The following is a 16,134-nucleotide window of genomic DNA, read 5'->3' as shown; positions in this document are numbered from 1 at the left end:
AATGAGTCCAGGTCTAAGAGCTTGGAGAGCTTCAAGAAGTCATTCAACTTAACACCCTCCTTGAAAGCAACCCAAGTAGCCAAAGCCAGATACTGCTTGTCCTTATCTTGATTCTTTCCTTGTCCTTCCATATTGACATTCTCCACCATCTTCCCCTTGTTGTCACCTGCATCATCCTTTTAGTTCATCTCTTCCTTTTCACTCATTCTGGCTAGGGAAAAATATTCATACAACCACAATGTTAACCATCTCAGATCAATCAGGAATATCACATCAGCAACTGTCAGAAGGTTATAATCCACCGCCAATTTTTTTCAATCATAAAACCCAACTACCTAGATTCTAGAGCTTGCACCATTAGACTAAAGGATGCATCATAAACCTAGGCATCATGAACATGGAACTCTTCACTAAAGCTACAACTGAGAACAAGGTGTATTGCATTAAAAACTTCCTCCGACTTGATTTTGAAGAGGTGATGACACTGAGAGTCAAGAGATTCCTCCTTGCAAAGATACCACAATCTAATAGACATCATTCCACCCACAAAGAAAGCACCAACTCCAAGTCAATCCACATCAGGATACATTCCATCATATGCTACTCAGCTTTAAAGGATTCCACCATCAACAACAACCCACCACAACTTTCTCGTGAAGCACTTCAAACCTTAGACCACAGTCCACATTATACTGACTAGGCTCAATCTGAGACAAAAGGATAGAGTCCACAAGGAGAGAAAAACCACCACAATATTTGAAAATGTAATACTATAATGATAACATGGTATTTCAAATGCATAAGAGACAAGACATAGTGACTGCACAATTCTAAAAAGGGACCAATCCACAAGATTGGTCAAGAGTATAAGTCTCCATCATAGATTTTATTTGTTCAATTATCCTTGTCGAGTCATCATATGATAGTCCATTTCGTATCCATAAGCATTATAATAGCCAAATTTTCATTGAAAAGAATAGCTTCTAGATTTTTGCACCACCCTAACATTGACACACAACTTCCCAAATAAGTGCCACATGAACCAAAAAGGATAGAGATATTCCATCAAATGTTTTTGAAAGTTTGAATTAAAGGTTTAACAATATCCAATGTCGATATTATTTTGATTGGTGGTAATAATTTTGTCATCTTTTATTATTATTTCCAACTTAGGCCAGGAGAGAAAGTTCGTAATGTATCCCTTACCATCTGCCTCCACACCTAAATTTGCTATGTAATCAGTGGCTTTGTTCACCTCCCGCTAAACATGAGCAATTTTATTATCCCTGAATTTTGCTAGATTGTCTTTTATTTTTGGGATCCAGTAACTCAGTTTCTAGTTTGTTATTGATCCTTTAATGATAGCATTGATGGTTATCAACGAATCTCCATGTCGATTTCCTAAATCCCTTTGTTAATACACAACCATAAACCACAATCCAAGGCTTCCACTCCAACCCCATTATTAGTTATAGTTCCGATTGACTAATAGAGTAACCATGTACACTGCCCATCACTATCTCATATTATACATCCAATACTTGTAGACCCAGGGTACCCTTTAGATGCACCATCAAAATTTAGTTCAAATCTTTCTTGCTCTGATGCAGACCACTTAGCCTTGATGCAAACCACCTAGCCTCATGTCAGTTTGATAGATTTATGATTACGTTTCTTGATGGAGGCCTAAGTCTTGTCCATGCCTTTTGAATATATTCATCCCATTTCTTCACATAATCAATCCTCCTGCCACTAGCCTTTGCATTGTCAATTTATTCTATTTTTTTTTATCTTTTCTTACAATAGTGCCTTATCATTGAATATTTATTTGTTCCTTTCCTTCCATATTTGTCATAGGGTCATAGAAGAAGCAATTGTCCAAATGATCCCCCATAATGATCTTCTTCCTAGGGACAACCAACCCTTTATAAAACTAAGCAATATTTCATTCCTTACAATAGACCATCCCAACACTATGAGGTGAAAGGGCACCAAAGAAAGAGCTGGTTGAGAGACTCTTCTTCAATGAGGCAGAGGGAATATACATTGGGACCCTCAATCTCATAATTTTTTAGCCTATCCCCTATGAGAACCCTACCATGAAGAGTGATCCATAGGTGTCGGCCCTTGGGTACATACAACTCTACCAATAAAGCTGCTCAAGCCAATCCTTTTGTTTTGCTTACTTCCTTTGCACAATGTACCCCACCCTTGCAGTATAACTACCTGATTTGGTCTCACACAAAATCACCTTATCTTCTTCACCTAAACGTAACAATTTTTATTTTGTTGAGTAAATCATACAAAATGGGACCCACCCATTCAAGAATTTTGAAAGTAAAAATAGGCTTCCAAACCTTCACACTACAATCATCCTCAAACTCCTTCAACTACATATTCCCCATTGTCTCTTATGGCATCCTTGACCCATTCCTTATCTTTGAATGCATTAATAATTACATCTTTACCATTCTAGGAGGAGAGCCAAAATTTAGCATTCTTATTGTTACCTATCTTCCAAGAAAGGTGCTCAGTAATTAAGAATCTGCTTTCCCACAAGAATTTCCAAACGACAGAAACACAAGATGAATTGGCCAATGTTAAAATTTTGTTCAGATGTTCGTTGTCCAAGTATTTTTCTACATGATCTTGCACTAGGGTTTATCTGGATCTTTGAAGATTTTTCATGTTAACTTTGCCCCAAGGGCCAAGTTATGAATTTTCATATGTCTCAAACTAACACCACCATCTTCTTTGGAATAATAAGCAATCTCCCAATTAATCAAAGGAATATGCTTTTATTCTTTTTCTCATTCCCAAAGGAATTTTTTAATGACGATTTCTAGAGAGGAAATAACTCTTTTTGGTAGTTTAAAACATGACATAGCATAGTTGGGCAACACAAAGATCATTAATTTGATCATTAAGATCATTCCTGGTTGAGAAAGCCACATGTTTTTCTATGTTGCAATCTTTACATTGCATTTTTATGATCTCCTCCTAGTATGAAGATTGGAACCCCTGACAAATAGTGGAACTCCAAGGTATTTTGAGGGTAGGCTAGTAGTCACGAATTCCAAAATGCTTGCAATCCGTTTCTGGATCCCTTTCCTTGTATTAAAGAAAAACACAACCGATTTTTATTTATTGACCACCTACCCAAAGACTTGTGCGTATGTCGATAGTGCAACTCTTATGACTTCTACCTCCTTGGTAGAGGCCTCACCAAATAAGATAGTGTCATCAACAAATTGTGAGTGAGTGATGGGATCCAAACTATTTTCAATGGGTATGTTGGAGCCCAAAACCACAGATTGGAAAACTTAAGGGTTTGCCAAATCCTCAACTAATCCAACTAGCCTTGGCCAACGAATAGGGATGGTCGAAGACCAAATCCCTCTGCACTTAAGGCTCCACTGAACCTAGGTGGGTATACCTCTTCCTTTCAAGCACAAAAAGATTATTTAAAGTGGATTTAAGCCTTTTAGCAAATTACAAAATTGACAAATTGTTGTTCTGCAATTATGCTTTATTATGTGCTTTAAGTGAATGCCTTTGAAAAGAAATGAAAATGATTATGATAATATATTAAGAATAAGAATGCTTTCAGGACTTAAAATAAATATGCAAATATCAGTTCATATAGAATTTGAGAAGAATGTTTCTCTATCAAGGACCTGAAATGCATGGCCAGCCAGGATAACAGACTAGTGCCTCTATCCAGGGATATTTGTGACACTTTGTGGACAAAAATTCTTATCAACTCCTGAGACAATATTAATCATCAACTATGAAGGTTTTAGTATGTGTTACATGACAATTAAAAACCCAATCTCACATTTAATGTAACAACATGTGATGGCACATCATAGCAAATCAAATGACAGATCTATCAAGAGGACAAAGATAACTCATCAACACTAAAGTATGCACAATATTTAGAAAAAGAAACAATGAACCTTCATATATTAATCCTTAGGAGATGATTGCATACATAAGCTACACTTGAAAATACTCCATTATAGTCTGTTTGCACAAAAAAAATACTTATTCTTCCTATAGACTTCCCTAATACATATAACTTGCAGTCCTTCGAGGCAGTATGTTTTTTCTGAATCCTAGATGCCTTTACATACAAAATGACTCCTTATAAATACAAATGCTAAGAGATACGAATGAAAGGACACACCCTTTCACTATCCTAAATAACTAACTAAACAACAACTAAACAACCTAACTAAAACATCAATTGCATTATAAACACAAAACTAAACAATGACTTAAGATTTTTGATCCAGCCGCTATCCACACTTCTGAATGTGGCGTAAATAACCTGCGTCTTTGTAAGTTGTAGCATTGAATATTGCATCCTTGGCTAAGTTCTCTATCATGTAAAAGTTCTCCAACTGATCGGCCGTGTCATTCATATCAAGAATATTTGTTTTGGCAATGGCTTGGGCTGCACTAAGCAAAGACTTACACTTAGAAAGCCATATGGTCTTGTCCTTGATTACACCTGCATCATCTACCAAATTGGGAACCCCATGCTGAACAATTTGCTGTCACTCGTCAAATTCAGATTTCAATTCCTTTGTAAATTCATCATGTGTGACAAGAAAACCCTGAACCTTCTTCTTTACCTTTTCCCTAGTCGATGCATCTTGTAACAACAGGTTGAGTCTATTTGAATTCTGGTATTAGACACCATATTGCCCATGTTCCTCTGATATAAATCCCAGAATTCATTCAATGCCTTCTCCATGGTATCATATCTTTTACTCATCAATACACAAGCAGTATCAACCCTGATGCTCTTCATCTGCCTCTTCAACTTATTGTGCTCATAAGCTAATTTTTCAAATATCTTCTTCCAGTGACCTCCTGAATCAGTAATTTGAGGGATCAAATGCCCACTCCTCTTAAGGGTTTCTTCATACAAGGCCTTATATTTATTTTTCTCTGCTATCTCGTGCTTCATCTGAGCCTTATTGAATTTTGAGATATTAATACCTATGTCAGCAGTGACCATAGGATCTACCTTCTCAACTTTCAGGGTCATCATGTGACCAAAAGCTTTATCCACTTCTATGATTTTTGGCCTTTTATTTGGGGGGTACAATGCCCATAACAACATTGCTTGTTCATCTGAATCATATCTCGATCCAATGAGTATATCATTAACCCCTTGGACATTCAACTTGAAGTCCTTATTGTCTGAATGTAATAAACTGTCAAAAATAAAAGATGCACTCAAATCCAATCTTGGGAAAAGAATAATGCCTGCCTCCACTAGCAATTGTCTTCCTCTCTGAGGGGTTATTGTCTCTATTTCTGCATCAATGTTAGCCTTAAGCTTCTGCAATATTGCCTCCTCATACTCTGGTGTGATATTTGGCATTGCTTCCCTCAACTTCTTCCCTTTGAAGTGGTATAAGAAATATTTAAACTCTTTAGACTTGATGAATTGATCATTTGAAACAAATGAAAGGTGCTCTATCATTCTTTCATGTGTTTCAACATTTAGCGCAATGAGGAGCTTATCCTATGCTTCTGGTTCCTTCTCTTTCTCAGGTGCACGGAGCTTGGAAACTACTTTGTTCTCACCTGAATCACTTTGAGCTGGGTCTCCCTCCATGTATTCTAGTCTTTGTCTTCTCTCCTCCAGTTTCTTCTCCAAGGTCTCCATAACTCTGTAAGCTCCTCCACTTCCTTATTTTTACACATGTCTTCAAACTCATCCTCCTGATGAAAGTAATATCCCAACTCTTGTCTCTTCCTGCTTCTGTGGATGTCGCCCTCAGGATCATAATGCGTTCTAGATTTGTGCTGGAATAGGTTGTATTCATCCACCAGCTTCCTGTTAATAGCCTCATATGCTCTGGTAGATAAAATTTTAAAATCTAGGAAATGAAGTGTGCCAGGGAGGAAGGCTTGTTTGTGTGCATCTCCAAAATGTTTGGCATTGGAGACACTTAATTGCCTTACAATTTCCAAAAAATCAATCCTGTTCGGTGCAGGCTTCGGTAGCACATAGGGGTAACCTTCAAATCCATAGCACCGAACAAAAGTCAAATTTTGGCATGAGTACCAATCACTCCAATTGTGATTAACCTTTGGATTTTTGTGCTCGTGAGGCCTAAGAAACTTCTTTACTTCCTCAGAAAATGATCCCTACAGAGGCTCACCAAAAAGCAAGAAAATTGGTTTAACAAAGAATTCTTGAAATTTGAGGTAATGAGAATTTACATATCTGTAATCCCAGAGAGAAACCCATAACAGCATTGGTTGATCCTGTCCATTCTTCCCAACTATTTTTACATTCAAACCTTCTGGCCATAACCCTCTAAATCTCCCATAAAATAAAATAATATGCATTAACAGCAAATAGTGCTTGAAGTGCTTGTCTGGATTTTCTTTCAGGTTCAGGAAACCTTCATGAACTCTATCCACCAGGTATGAAGCAAAATAAAAAGCTATAGGATCATGTCTTTGAATATCTGCCGCTAACACCAACAGTCCTATGTTTGCTACATCAGGAACTTGAACTCCTCCAACCCGACCACATGCCATATATGTATATTGTAAATATTTCTTGAAAATAGTCATATCATAAGGAGGATCGTCTTCCTCTGTTAGCCTCCCCTTCTCTGCCTTGTGAATAGCGAGGTTCCAACCCTGGTATGTAGTATCCATTTTTCTATATTCTTCTTCGAAATCACAAAAGATAAGGGCACCTTCGCCTCCAGATCTATTGCAAAAACCTCCTGAATTGTGGCTACTGCAAAGTGAACTAAAGCAGTCTCGTCGGGAAATAAAATGCATTTCTTGTTTGTATCGTAATGTCTTACCAGGAGCTTCAACAAATAAATATTTACAAAGACATTAGGTACCATGAGTTTACCTATTTCGGTACTCCACAGGTTTGAAATTGGCATGAGCTCATCCCTGTAGAAGCAATGAAAAATAAATAACTCGTGCCCTTGCACGGTTGTGAATACATCTCCAATCGCTCTGTATCTGTCTCCCAACTAGTCGCGAATAGGAAAATTCACCTTAGCTCTACGTGACTTGGCTCCTGGAGAGCCCATCTGATCTATCATGTCTTTATTTAATTTTCTTCGATCCTCATTGACTTCACCCTTTGATTTTTTTGTCGTGGTACCAGATATTTCAACAACCTTCCTCTTCCCTTTTGAGCTTGACCCTTCCATCTTTGCAAATTCCTTTACTCTATGCTCAGCAGCTCAGAATATCTCTCAATAATGAACACCTGATAACTTCCTGCAATAAATTTGTGCGAAATGTTGTTATGCAACACTAGCTATATATCCCAAGGAGTCCAATCTTGTACTTAATTACGACCATCTTGATGGATCTACTTTGTGTGGCAACGAACCTACTCAATGGATGCATTTAATGGAAGCCATTTTGTCAGTTTTTCACATCAAGACCTCCAACGACTAATTGGTGAGACTTTTCTCGATGATTCAATTATTTGGTGCCGTTATGACTTTACCGTTTCTTACCTTCTGATGGGCATAATCTATCCTGACTGACTTATCGGGTCTCGGGATAGCAATTTTTCTCCTATTCCGATGGTTCACTTTATCCTGATGGATATTCCTTCAGTTTCGACTTTGATTTTTGTTTTCACGCTCCATTAGCATAACTCTCCCCGATGCATTTGCCTTCAATTTTATTTTACTTAACCCATCGGGTATCAGCATAATTTATTTTATGTCCCTCCAATGCCCCGATGATCTCAATATAACAATCTGCATTTAGACTAGGACCCCCACGTTATCGACATAACTCACCCTGAAGAAATCCTTGCAACTCACCATCTGCCTTAACAGTCCTATTGGGATTCAAAATAGCATAAAAGTTCTTCTTCCGATGTCCCGATGAGTCCTCACTTAATGTTTACTTTATCGATATAATTTACATTGATATCCCCGTAGGCACTTTTATCTTCATCGGGGATTGGAATAGCCTTTTTCTATTCCTCCCAAAGTCCCGATGAGTCTCTGATGCACTTTTATGCTTTATACCTCCGAGTCTGTTTTATACATATAGGTAATACCGATAGTTTCACCTTTTGATTCTCCATGTCATTTGGGATCGACCTAACTATTTTTGCACTATCCCGATATGGTCTTTTTCTCTGATGGACCCGCATTCCCTTCAGTCATCGGGTATCTGGATAAAAATTTTTTGTTATTTTTGATAAGCCAATATATGCCGATAGAAAATACCCACCTTCTACCTCATCGGAACAAGCTATCCCGATGGTATGATTTTCCAAGAGCGTGCACCATGTTGAATATTACTTAAGTGCCTTAATGAATCTGCCTTCTGATTTATCGGTGTATGTCATGCCGATAATCCTTCTTTTTCTTGCCAATGTTGTTTCATTGAGATTACTTATGCCAATAATTAAAATTTTACACTTTTGAACAAACGAGCCATCCACCTTAAATATCAGTGATCCCAACTATCCCACAGGGTCTGATTCATACTAGGAAACCATCTTAGTATATACCGTAATGACTTCTCTATTGATTAAATGCTTCCATACTGGGTTCCTTGTGCAGTCTATACTTAGTGCATGCCCTTAGTGTGCCTAATTGATACCTTGACATTCCTGAAACAACTGAACCTTAGAGAACTTTACTCTTGCTAATAAGGTTCCTGCACATGCAAACTAGTAATAAATACTCATATGATAAAAGAAAAAGCCTCCATATAGCACAAAATATTTTGTAAAAATATGTGCTAATAGTGGCTCTTTTTGGGGATGTATGGTCTATTTAAGGACATAGCAAGATCCTAGTTATCTATTGAAAGCAGACCAAAAATGAAAATTGAAAAATGAAAGCAAAAAGAAAATTGAACTATTATGATACAAAAATACTTCCTGCTCATCAAGAGAAAAAATGCTTAAGGTATTGAGCATGAACGAGGAACTCTTGCACCTGACCATCAGTATCCTTCAATTAATAAGAGTTTTCTCCACCTTTTTCTGAAATGATAAAAGGTCCTAGCCAAAGCGCATCGAACTTGCCATGCTTCCCTTTATCCTAATCTTTGGCAATCCATTTTAACGCCCATTCCCCTTCTTCAAATGACCTATCACATGCTTTCCTATCATGTAAAGCCTTTACCATTTGCTATCTTTGCAGGTTTCTTTCCTAAGCTTCTCTTCTACATTCATCCAACTCAGCCAACACCATCAATCTGTCTCCCATAAAGTTCACTTCTTCTGAAAAATTCTTTCACAACAAATTCATAGACTGGGAGAAGATTATTCAAGGGTAATCATGCTTCTTTTCCATATACAAGCTCATATGGAGCGAATCATGTGGACTTCTTAATTGTCACTCTGTCAGCCCATACTGCTAATGTCAATTTCGAATCCCAAGCTCTTTTATTATTACCCAACATCCTTTTGATAATTTTCAACAAGTTTTTATTGCTGGATTCTGCCTGTCTATTTTCTTGGGCAAGATAAGGTGATGAATATGACAAAGTGATGCCATAATTTTCACAGAAATCAAAAAATTCATTTGATCTGAAATACATCCCATTATCTACCACAATCTTCTGAGGTACCCCAAATCTAGTCAAAATGTTTTCCAAAAGAAACTTTATCACAACTTTGCTGGTAGCTTGTTTTGTGGAAATGACTTCAACCGACTTAGTAAAATAATCAGTAGCCACCAAAATCCATTTATGCCCACCACTAGATTTGTTTGCTATCTCACCTATGAAGTCAATACCCCACATCTGGAATGGCTCCTCTGTATGCATGGGTATGAGAGGAATGGCTCCATTACACTTAAGCTTCCCTGAAATTTTTTGACAAGCCTCACATTTCTTGATATAAGTATGGCAATCCTTGAAAAATTGAGGCCAATAATAACTGGTATTAAGAATTTTATGAGTAGTGGTCTTAGCTGAGAAGTGACCTCCACATACACCTTCATGTAAATCTTTTAAAACAACAGACGCTTGACACTCATCTAGACATAATAGAAGAACACCATCTCTATTTGTCTAGTATAGGTCTCCATTAAGTAATACATACCTATATGTTTGAAGCTTTAAAGTTCTCTTTTGACTATCATTTAAGCTATCCGGACATTTCATGTATTTCAGGTAATATACAATATTTGCATACCAAGGACACCTCTCAATGCTAATTTGTACATCCTCCAACTCTACTTGATTTACTTGTGTTGCTTCAAGATTGGATTCTGCCATCAACTTCGCCAGACCTTGACCTCTTACCAATTTTGTGATTTGTAGATCAATATTGAATTCTTGGATCTAGTTTATCCATCTGCATCTTCTTCCAGTAGTTTCTGATTGTCTGAAGATGTCTTTAACAACAACATTTGGTACATAGGCAATAACAGTGGCACCGACTAGATAGGGTCTAAAAGATTTCACAACTTTCACAAGAGCATAAGCCTGTTTTTCATTCAAATCATAATTCAATTCTGATGCTTGCAATGTTTTGCTAAAAAACGCCACTGGTTGTTCATGACCCTCATCATTTTTTTGTAACATGACAGCAGCAATAGTCGGGAATGAGGCAAATGAAAATACTTGAAAAGGTTTAGAGAAATCATGTGATTTTAAAACAGGGGTTTCCTTGATGGCTCTTTTGATATTTACAAAGGCTTCAAGAGATTCATTAGTCCATTTTATTTCAGCACCCTTTTTCAACATTTTAGCAATAGGCTTTATGATTTTAGAGAAATTTGAAACAAACCTTCTTACAAAGTTGATTTGATCAAAGAAAGATTGGTTTGCTTTAACAGTTTTTGGGATTTGAATTTTATCAATAGCAGCAATCCTTTCTGGATCAATTCTAACTCCATCTTTTGAGACAATATGACCTAACAATTTTCCTTCAGTAACCCCAAAATGACATTTTTTAGGATTCAAAGATATGCCATATTCTAGTGCTCTAATAAAAATCTTTCCTAGATCATCACAATGATTTTCTGCCTTTTTAGAATAAGCAACCATATCATCCTGATATACTACCAAGCTACAATCAATCATACCCTCAAAGGCCAAGTCCATAGCCCTCTGGAATGTAGCTCCTGCATTTGTCAGTCCAAAAGGCATCTTAGCATAAACATAGGTACCCTAAGGTGCAGTGAAAGCAGTTTTGAACTTTTCTGCCTCCCTAACTTTGACTTGATTATAGCCTGAGAAGCCATCCATCATAGATAACAATTCATTCCCTGTGACTTTCTGCAACAGAGCTTCCATGTTAGGCAAAGCATATTTATCTTTCAAAGATGAAACATTTAGATTTCTGAAATCTACACATAACCTAATATCACCACTTTTCTTTCTTATTGATACTAAATTCGATACCCATGTTGAGTTCCTTATAGGCTCAATAATCCCTGCATTTCTCATTTTCATTAACTCCTCCTTCATCTTAGGAGCCAAGGTAGGGTTTATAGGCCTTTTCTTTTGTCTAAAAGGCTTCGCATTAGGCTTCAAAGGTATCTCATGCTGGAACAAATCTTCCCTTTATGCTTTAAGGTCATCATATGACCAAGCAAAAACGTGCCTATACTTCCTCAGCAGATTAATCAATTCTATTCTGATTTTTGGTGTGAGCTTCTTTCCAATATATACTTCTCTTGGGTTGCTTTCACTTCCCAAGTTTACCTTTTCAAATTCCTCACATCCTCCTGAATTAGGCCTGAAATTCATTACATCTTTATCATCAAACATTCTTTCAAGCTCTGTCAATCCTTTTGGGATTTTATTAGTTTTTAGCTGCAATACTTCTTGCCCAAGTACAGTTGCTTTGTCATCCTTGTCCTCCACAAGTCCATTCCAATCAATTTGTTGGTGCTCATACTAATCTTCAGAAAATAAGAATCTTAGTAAATCCCTGTCATCATCAAAGACTTGCCAACTTTTTACATTATCAGGCACTGACGATCTGGTCTTGATTTCCACTTGGGTAATGTCATCCAAAGGGATGTCTTTGTGCTTGATAGCCAAGTTAGCCATGAATTCTGCCCAAATATTATTTGATCTTTTAGTCCAATTGATGGAGAAAGCGTTGAATAATTCAATGCAATCCCAAACTTCATTCCTGCAGTTTCTTAATTTTTCATTTTTTGCAACAAATTTGCCTCTAACTTGTGAAATGGCTAATTCCGAATCACCATAAACCATTAGTAATTTAATACCATGTTTATTTGCTAGTTTAAGTCCTAATAAGAGGGCCTCATATTCGACAACATTATTAGTACATTCAAAAGTTAACAAGAAAGAGTATTTGGATTTTTTTCCATTAGGTGAAATGAGTACAACTCTTGTTCCATTTCCTTCCTTACTGCAGGCACCATCAAAGTATAATTTCCAAATTAAGTTTTCATTTTGTTTAACTATTTGTGTAACTTTATTGATCTCTAAAGGTTTAGAAATACTTACTTGAAAGTTGTCCATATCAGAATGGCAAAAGCAAGTTGCTTCATCAAGAGCAACCTCTTCTCTATTTATCCTCACGGCTGTCCCTTCTACTGGAATAGTAGCATATGATAGATCGAGCTGAATGTGACCACCCACCAAATTTGACCATTGCCTAGACAACAATATTTCATAGTTTGCAGGAACTTGTACAACTGTGATATTTGTCTTATATGTGGTAGCCAGGCAAGCTGGAAACCCGAACTCTACATCTTTCATAATACCCACCACAAGTACAGACCTATTGTCCATGGCATAATACTTACCATAAGGTGTGTCAACATGCATCCTGAGCTCTCTCCTAACATCTTCAGGCATGATGTTCATTGCTGCCCCTGAATCTATCATACAGTTCTTGACCATTTTATTGTTAATTAACAATGTCAAATAGAATGGATCAACTTGTGTGAGGTTTTTTGTGATAGACATGCCTAAGTAAATCACTGGAGGATCTTCTTTCAAACTAGAAGCATATTTGTTTGTATCACCAATATTTGATATGATTTTCAAGGTCTCATCCTTATATTCTGGAAATTTCATCACTTCAAGCAAGGGCATAGAAACTTTTACTTGAGACAACGCTTAAGACATAAAAGTTCCACAGTTTGAAGAAGGCTTACTGATCTGTTTTTTCTCCACCTGTTTGACCAATTTTGGCATTTCAATTTGTTTAGTCTTTTTCGGTTATGTCCCTCTCTTGGTACTCGCATCCTTTCCCTTGGCTGCATTGTTATTGGTTCCACCAGATTTTGTGACCTTGGCAAAAATACCTGCTGGCTTGCCCTGCTCATTATTTACATTCCTATTTCTCAGCTGGTAATTACTTTTCACTTGTTCCACAGCTGCAATAGTGAAAACTTTCTTCTCCTCTTCAGTCAAATTTCTCAAAGAAGGCACTACTTCCTCCTGAAACAATTTTCTCAAGGCAGGGATATCTTCATCATCATTAGAAAAAACCTATTGTATACTATATTGCGAATTCTCTCTTCTTTGGTGCACATCAAAATTTTCTTCTTCTTCAAATAAATCCTCATTCCTTCCCCAATATGGATAAGATGAAAGGGCATTCATAGTTGGTTCATAATCCTCATTTTTATATTCCTCATCTATCAAGCCCTGGGCAATCATGCACTATTCTGTAGCATGAGGTGGATTACATACATCACACCATGGATACTCATCTACAAAGTTTGTGGCTTTCTTTAATGGGTCAGGAGTTTCTTTGTGTGTACTTGGTTTTACTAGTTTTCCATCTTTCCAATTTGTGTTATATGGCATGTCATGCAACCTCGACCTATTGTAATTTATTTGCTTATTGTTCATGTATGGTGGCCTTTCATTATGATTTTTCTTACCCTTTAAGTCCTTAAGCATGTCCATGATCTGAGTAAGATCATCTTTCTTGGGAATCCTGGAGTTATACAGCTTTGGATCATCTCTCTTAGCAACCTTCCCAACCACCTTCCTATTATTTTCAATAGTAGCAGCTGTCTTGAATGCTTGCTATAAAGTGTCAGGTCTATGAGACAAAATCTCATAATGAGTTTTGCTGTCAAAAGCACTCAAATAGAAGTTAATAAAAAATGAATCAACTAGTCTAACATCTTTGGGTATTCTATTTAATACTTTATTAAATCTTTTATTTTGATTCTTCCTTATGCTTGTTAATTCATGGGATGCAAATGAAGGATCATTGTGATCTCCAAATTCTTCCAAGAACAGCGTTACAAATTCCTGCCAGCTGGAAATACATCTATCAGGAAGTCTTCTATACCATTCCCCTTCATCCTCTGTCAAAGATTGAACAAACAACTTTGTGAATATATCTTCATGAGGAATCTCAAATTCTTCGATGATTTTTTTTACATTAATTACATGCTGCTCTGCTGAATCAACTCCATTTCCTAAGAATTTGGGGTTTGCTAATCTCAAATCATTAGTAATCTAATTTGGGTAACCAACGATGCCAATGAAATCCAATTGTCTTTATCTTTCAATGATTAAGGGTTGTCTGCCAACATGATGGTTGCTTTGATTGTTCATAATTCCTCTATTGAATCCACCATTGTTGCCATAGTTTCCGTTGTTACCATTGTTTCCACTACCATTATTATTGCCATTATGATTATGATTATTAATGTTCCTACCTCCTCCATTTCCACTTCCATATTTACCATTGTTACCTCTATTATGTCCATTATTTTGATTGCTGCCATATCCATTATTTCCTACATGGTTGCCCCTATTTGTGTTAATCCAGTTCACATCATTTCCCCCATCTTCACTCCTTCTTCCATCCTCCTACCTCTCTTCACTTTGATCCCTATTCACATCCCTCCATCTTCTATTTTTATTTACCAACGGGTTATCATAAGTTACAAAACATTGGTCCATTCCTCTCATATGAGAGGGACTATATTTTGGAACTACTTGTCTACTTGTTTGACCTCTCTCTTCTCCTGCCTTGTTTGTCTTGGGGCTTGAAATATTATTTCTCTCTATTCTAAGTTTCTGTAACACCCAATTTGGTTGCCTTTTAAGTGCCCTCACCATCTTGGCATCATCGACATTCATATCAACTATCTTAAGATTAAGTTCATCCCATTGTTTTGCTTCATGTTCCTCAGCAGTCATGATCTCATCATGGCTATGTCTATTATCCTTTGAATTTATTTTATAAAAAGGATTTTCCTCTCTATTCTCAGATTTGCCAGCAGATGAAGAATCTTCCCCCCTACTAGGAAATCTCTTATATCCTTCAAATGCCATGTTTGATTTTTCCCTTTGTTTCTTTTCTTGGGACTCAACTGAACAAGATCTTCTTGTCCTTTGTGCAGAGACCTCCTCCCCTGCATAAATCTTAATGATAAATTTCTAGGAGTTACTTTTATTTTCTCAACATACCAATTATTATTCATGTGTTACATGTAGTGTCGCCACCTCTTAAGAGGAACAATATCTTTTACTAATCTTTCGGGCTCCCTGCTCCAGCAGAGTCTGAAGTGAAACAACCATAAATTTTAAATACTTCTTATCATAATTCCCCAGCAGAGTCGCCAATCTGTTGGTGTGAGAAACCACAGATTGGAAAAATTAAGGGTTTGCCAAATCCTCAACTAATCCAACTAACCTTGGCCAACAAATAGGGATGGTCAAAGACCAAATCCCTCTGCACTTAAGGCTCCACTAAACCTAGGTGGGTATACCTCTTCCTCTCAAGCACAAAGAGATTATTTAAAGTAGATCTAAGCCTTTTAGAAAATTACAAAATTGGCAAATTGTTGTTCTGCAATTATGTTTTATTATGTGCTTTAAGTGAATGCCTTTGAAAATAACTGAAAATGATTATGATAATATATTAAGAATAAGAATGCTTTTGGGACTTAAAAGAAATATGCAAAGATCAGTTCATAGAATTCGGGAAGAATGTTTCCCTATCAAGGACCTTAAATGCATGGCCAACCAAGACCTTAAAAGATAAATAATAGACCAGTGCGTCTATCCAGGGATATTTATGACACTTTGTGGACAAAAAATCTTATCAACTCCTGAGACAATATTAATCATCAACTATGAAGGTTTCAATATGTGTTACACAACAATGAAAATCCCAATCTCACATTT

The 16,134-nt window shown here is 36.8% G+C and overlaps 1 protein-coding gene across 1 annotated transcript in view; it reads right to left on the bottom strand.

Annotated features, from left to right (window-relative positions):
* LOC131859349 (uncharacterized) overlaps positions 1-15,144 on the bottom strand; it is a 20,977-nt gene extending 5,833 nt beyond the window's left edge. The window contains exons 1-4 of the mRNA XM_059212981.1: positions 14,949-15,144; positions 14,601-14,738; positions 13,215-13,352; positions 12,475-12,851 (exon numbers count right to left, since the gene is read on the bottom strand). Of these exons, the coding sequence (XP_059068964.1) occupies positions 12,475-12,851; positions 13,215-13,352; positions 14,601-14,738; positions 14,949-15,144 (849 nt within the window). The remainder of the gene's footprint in view (positions 1-12,474; positions 12,852-13,214; positions 13,353-14,600; positions 14,739-14,948) is intronic.
* Positions 15,145-16,134: the final 990 nt, after the last annotated feature.

The sequence above is a fragment of the Cryptomeria japonica genome, chromosome 10, assembly GCF_030272615.1.
Source record: "Cryptomeria japonica chromosome 10, Sugi_1.0, whole genome shotgun sequence".
NCBI lineage: Eukaryota > Viridiplantae > Streptophyta > Pinopsida > Cupressales > Cupressaceae > Cryptomeria > Cryptomeria japonica.
This window is presented reverse-complemented; position numbering and strand designations above follow the sequence as displayed.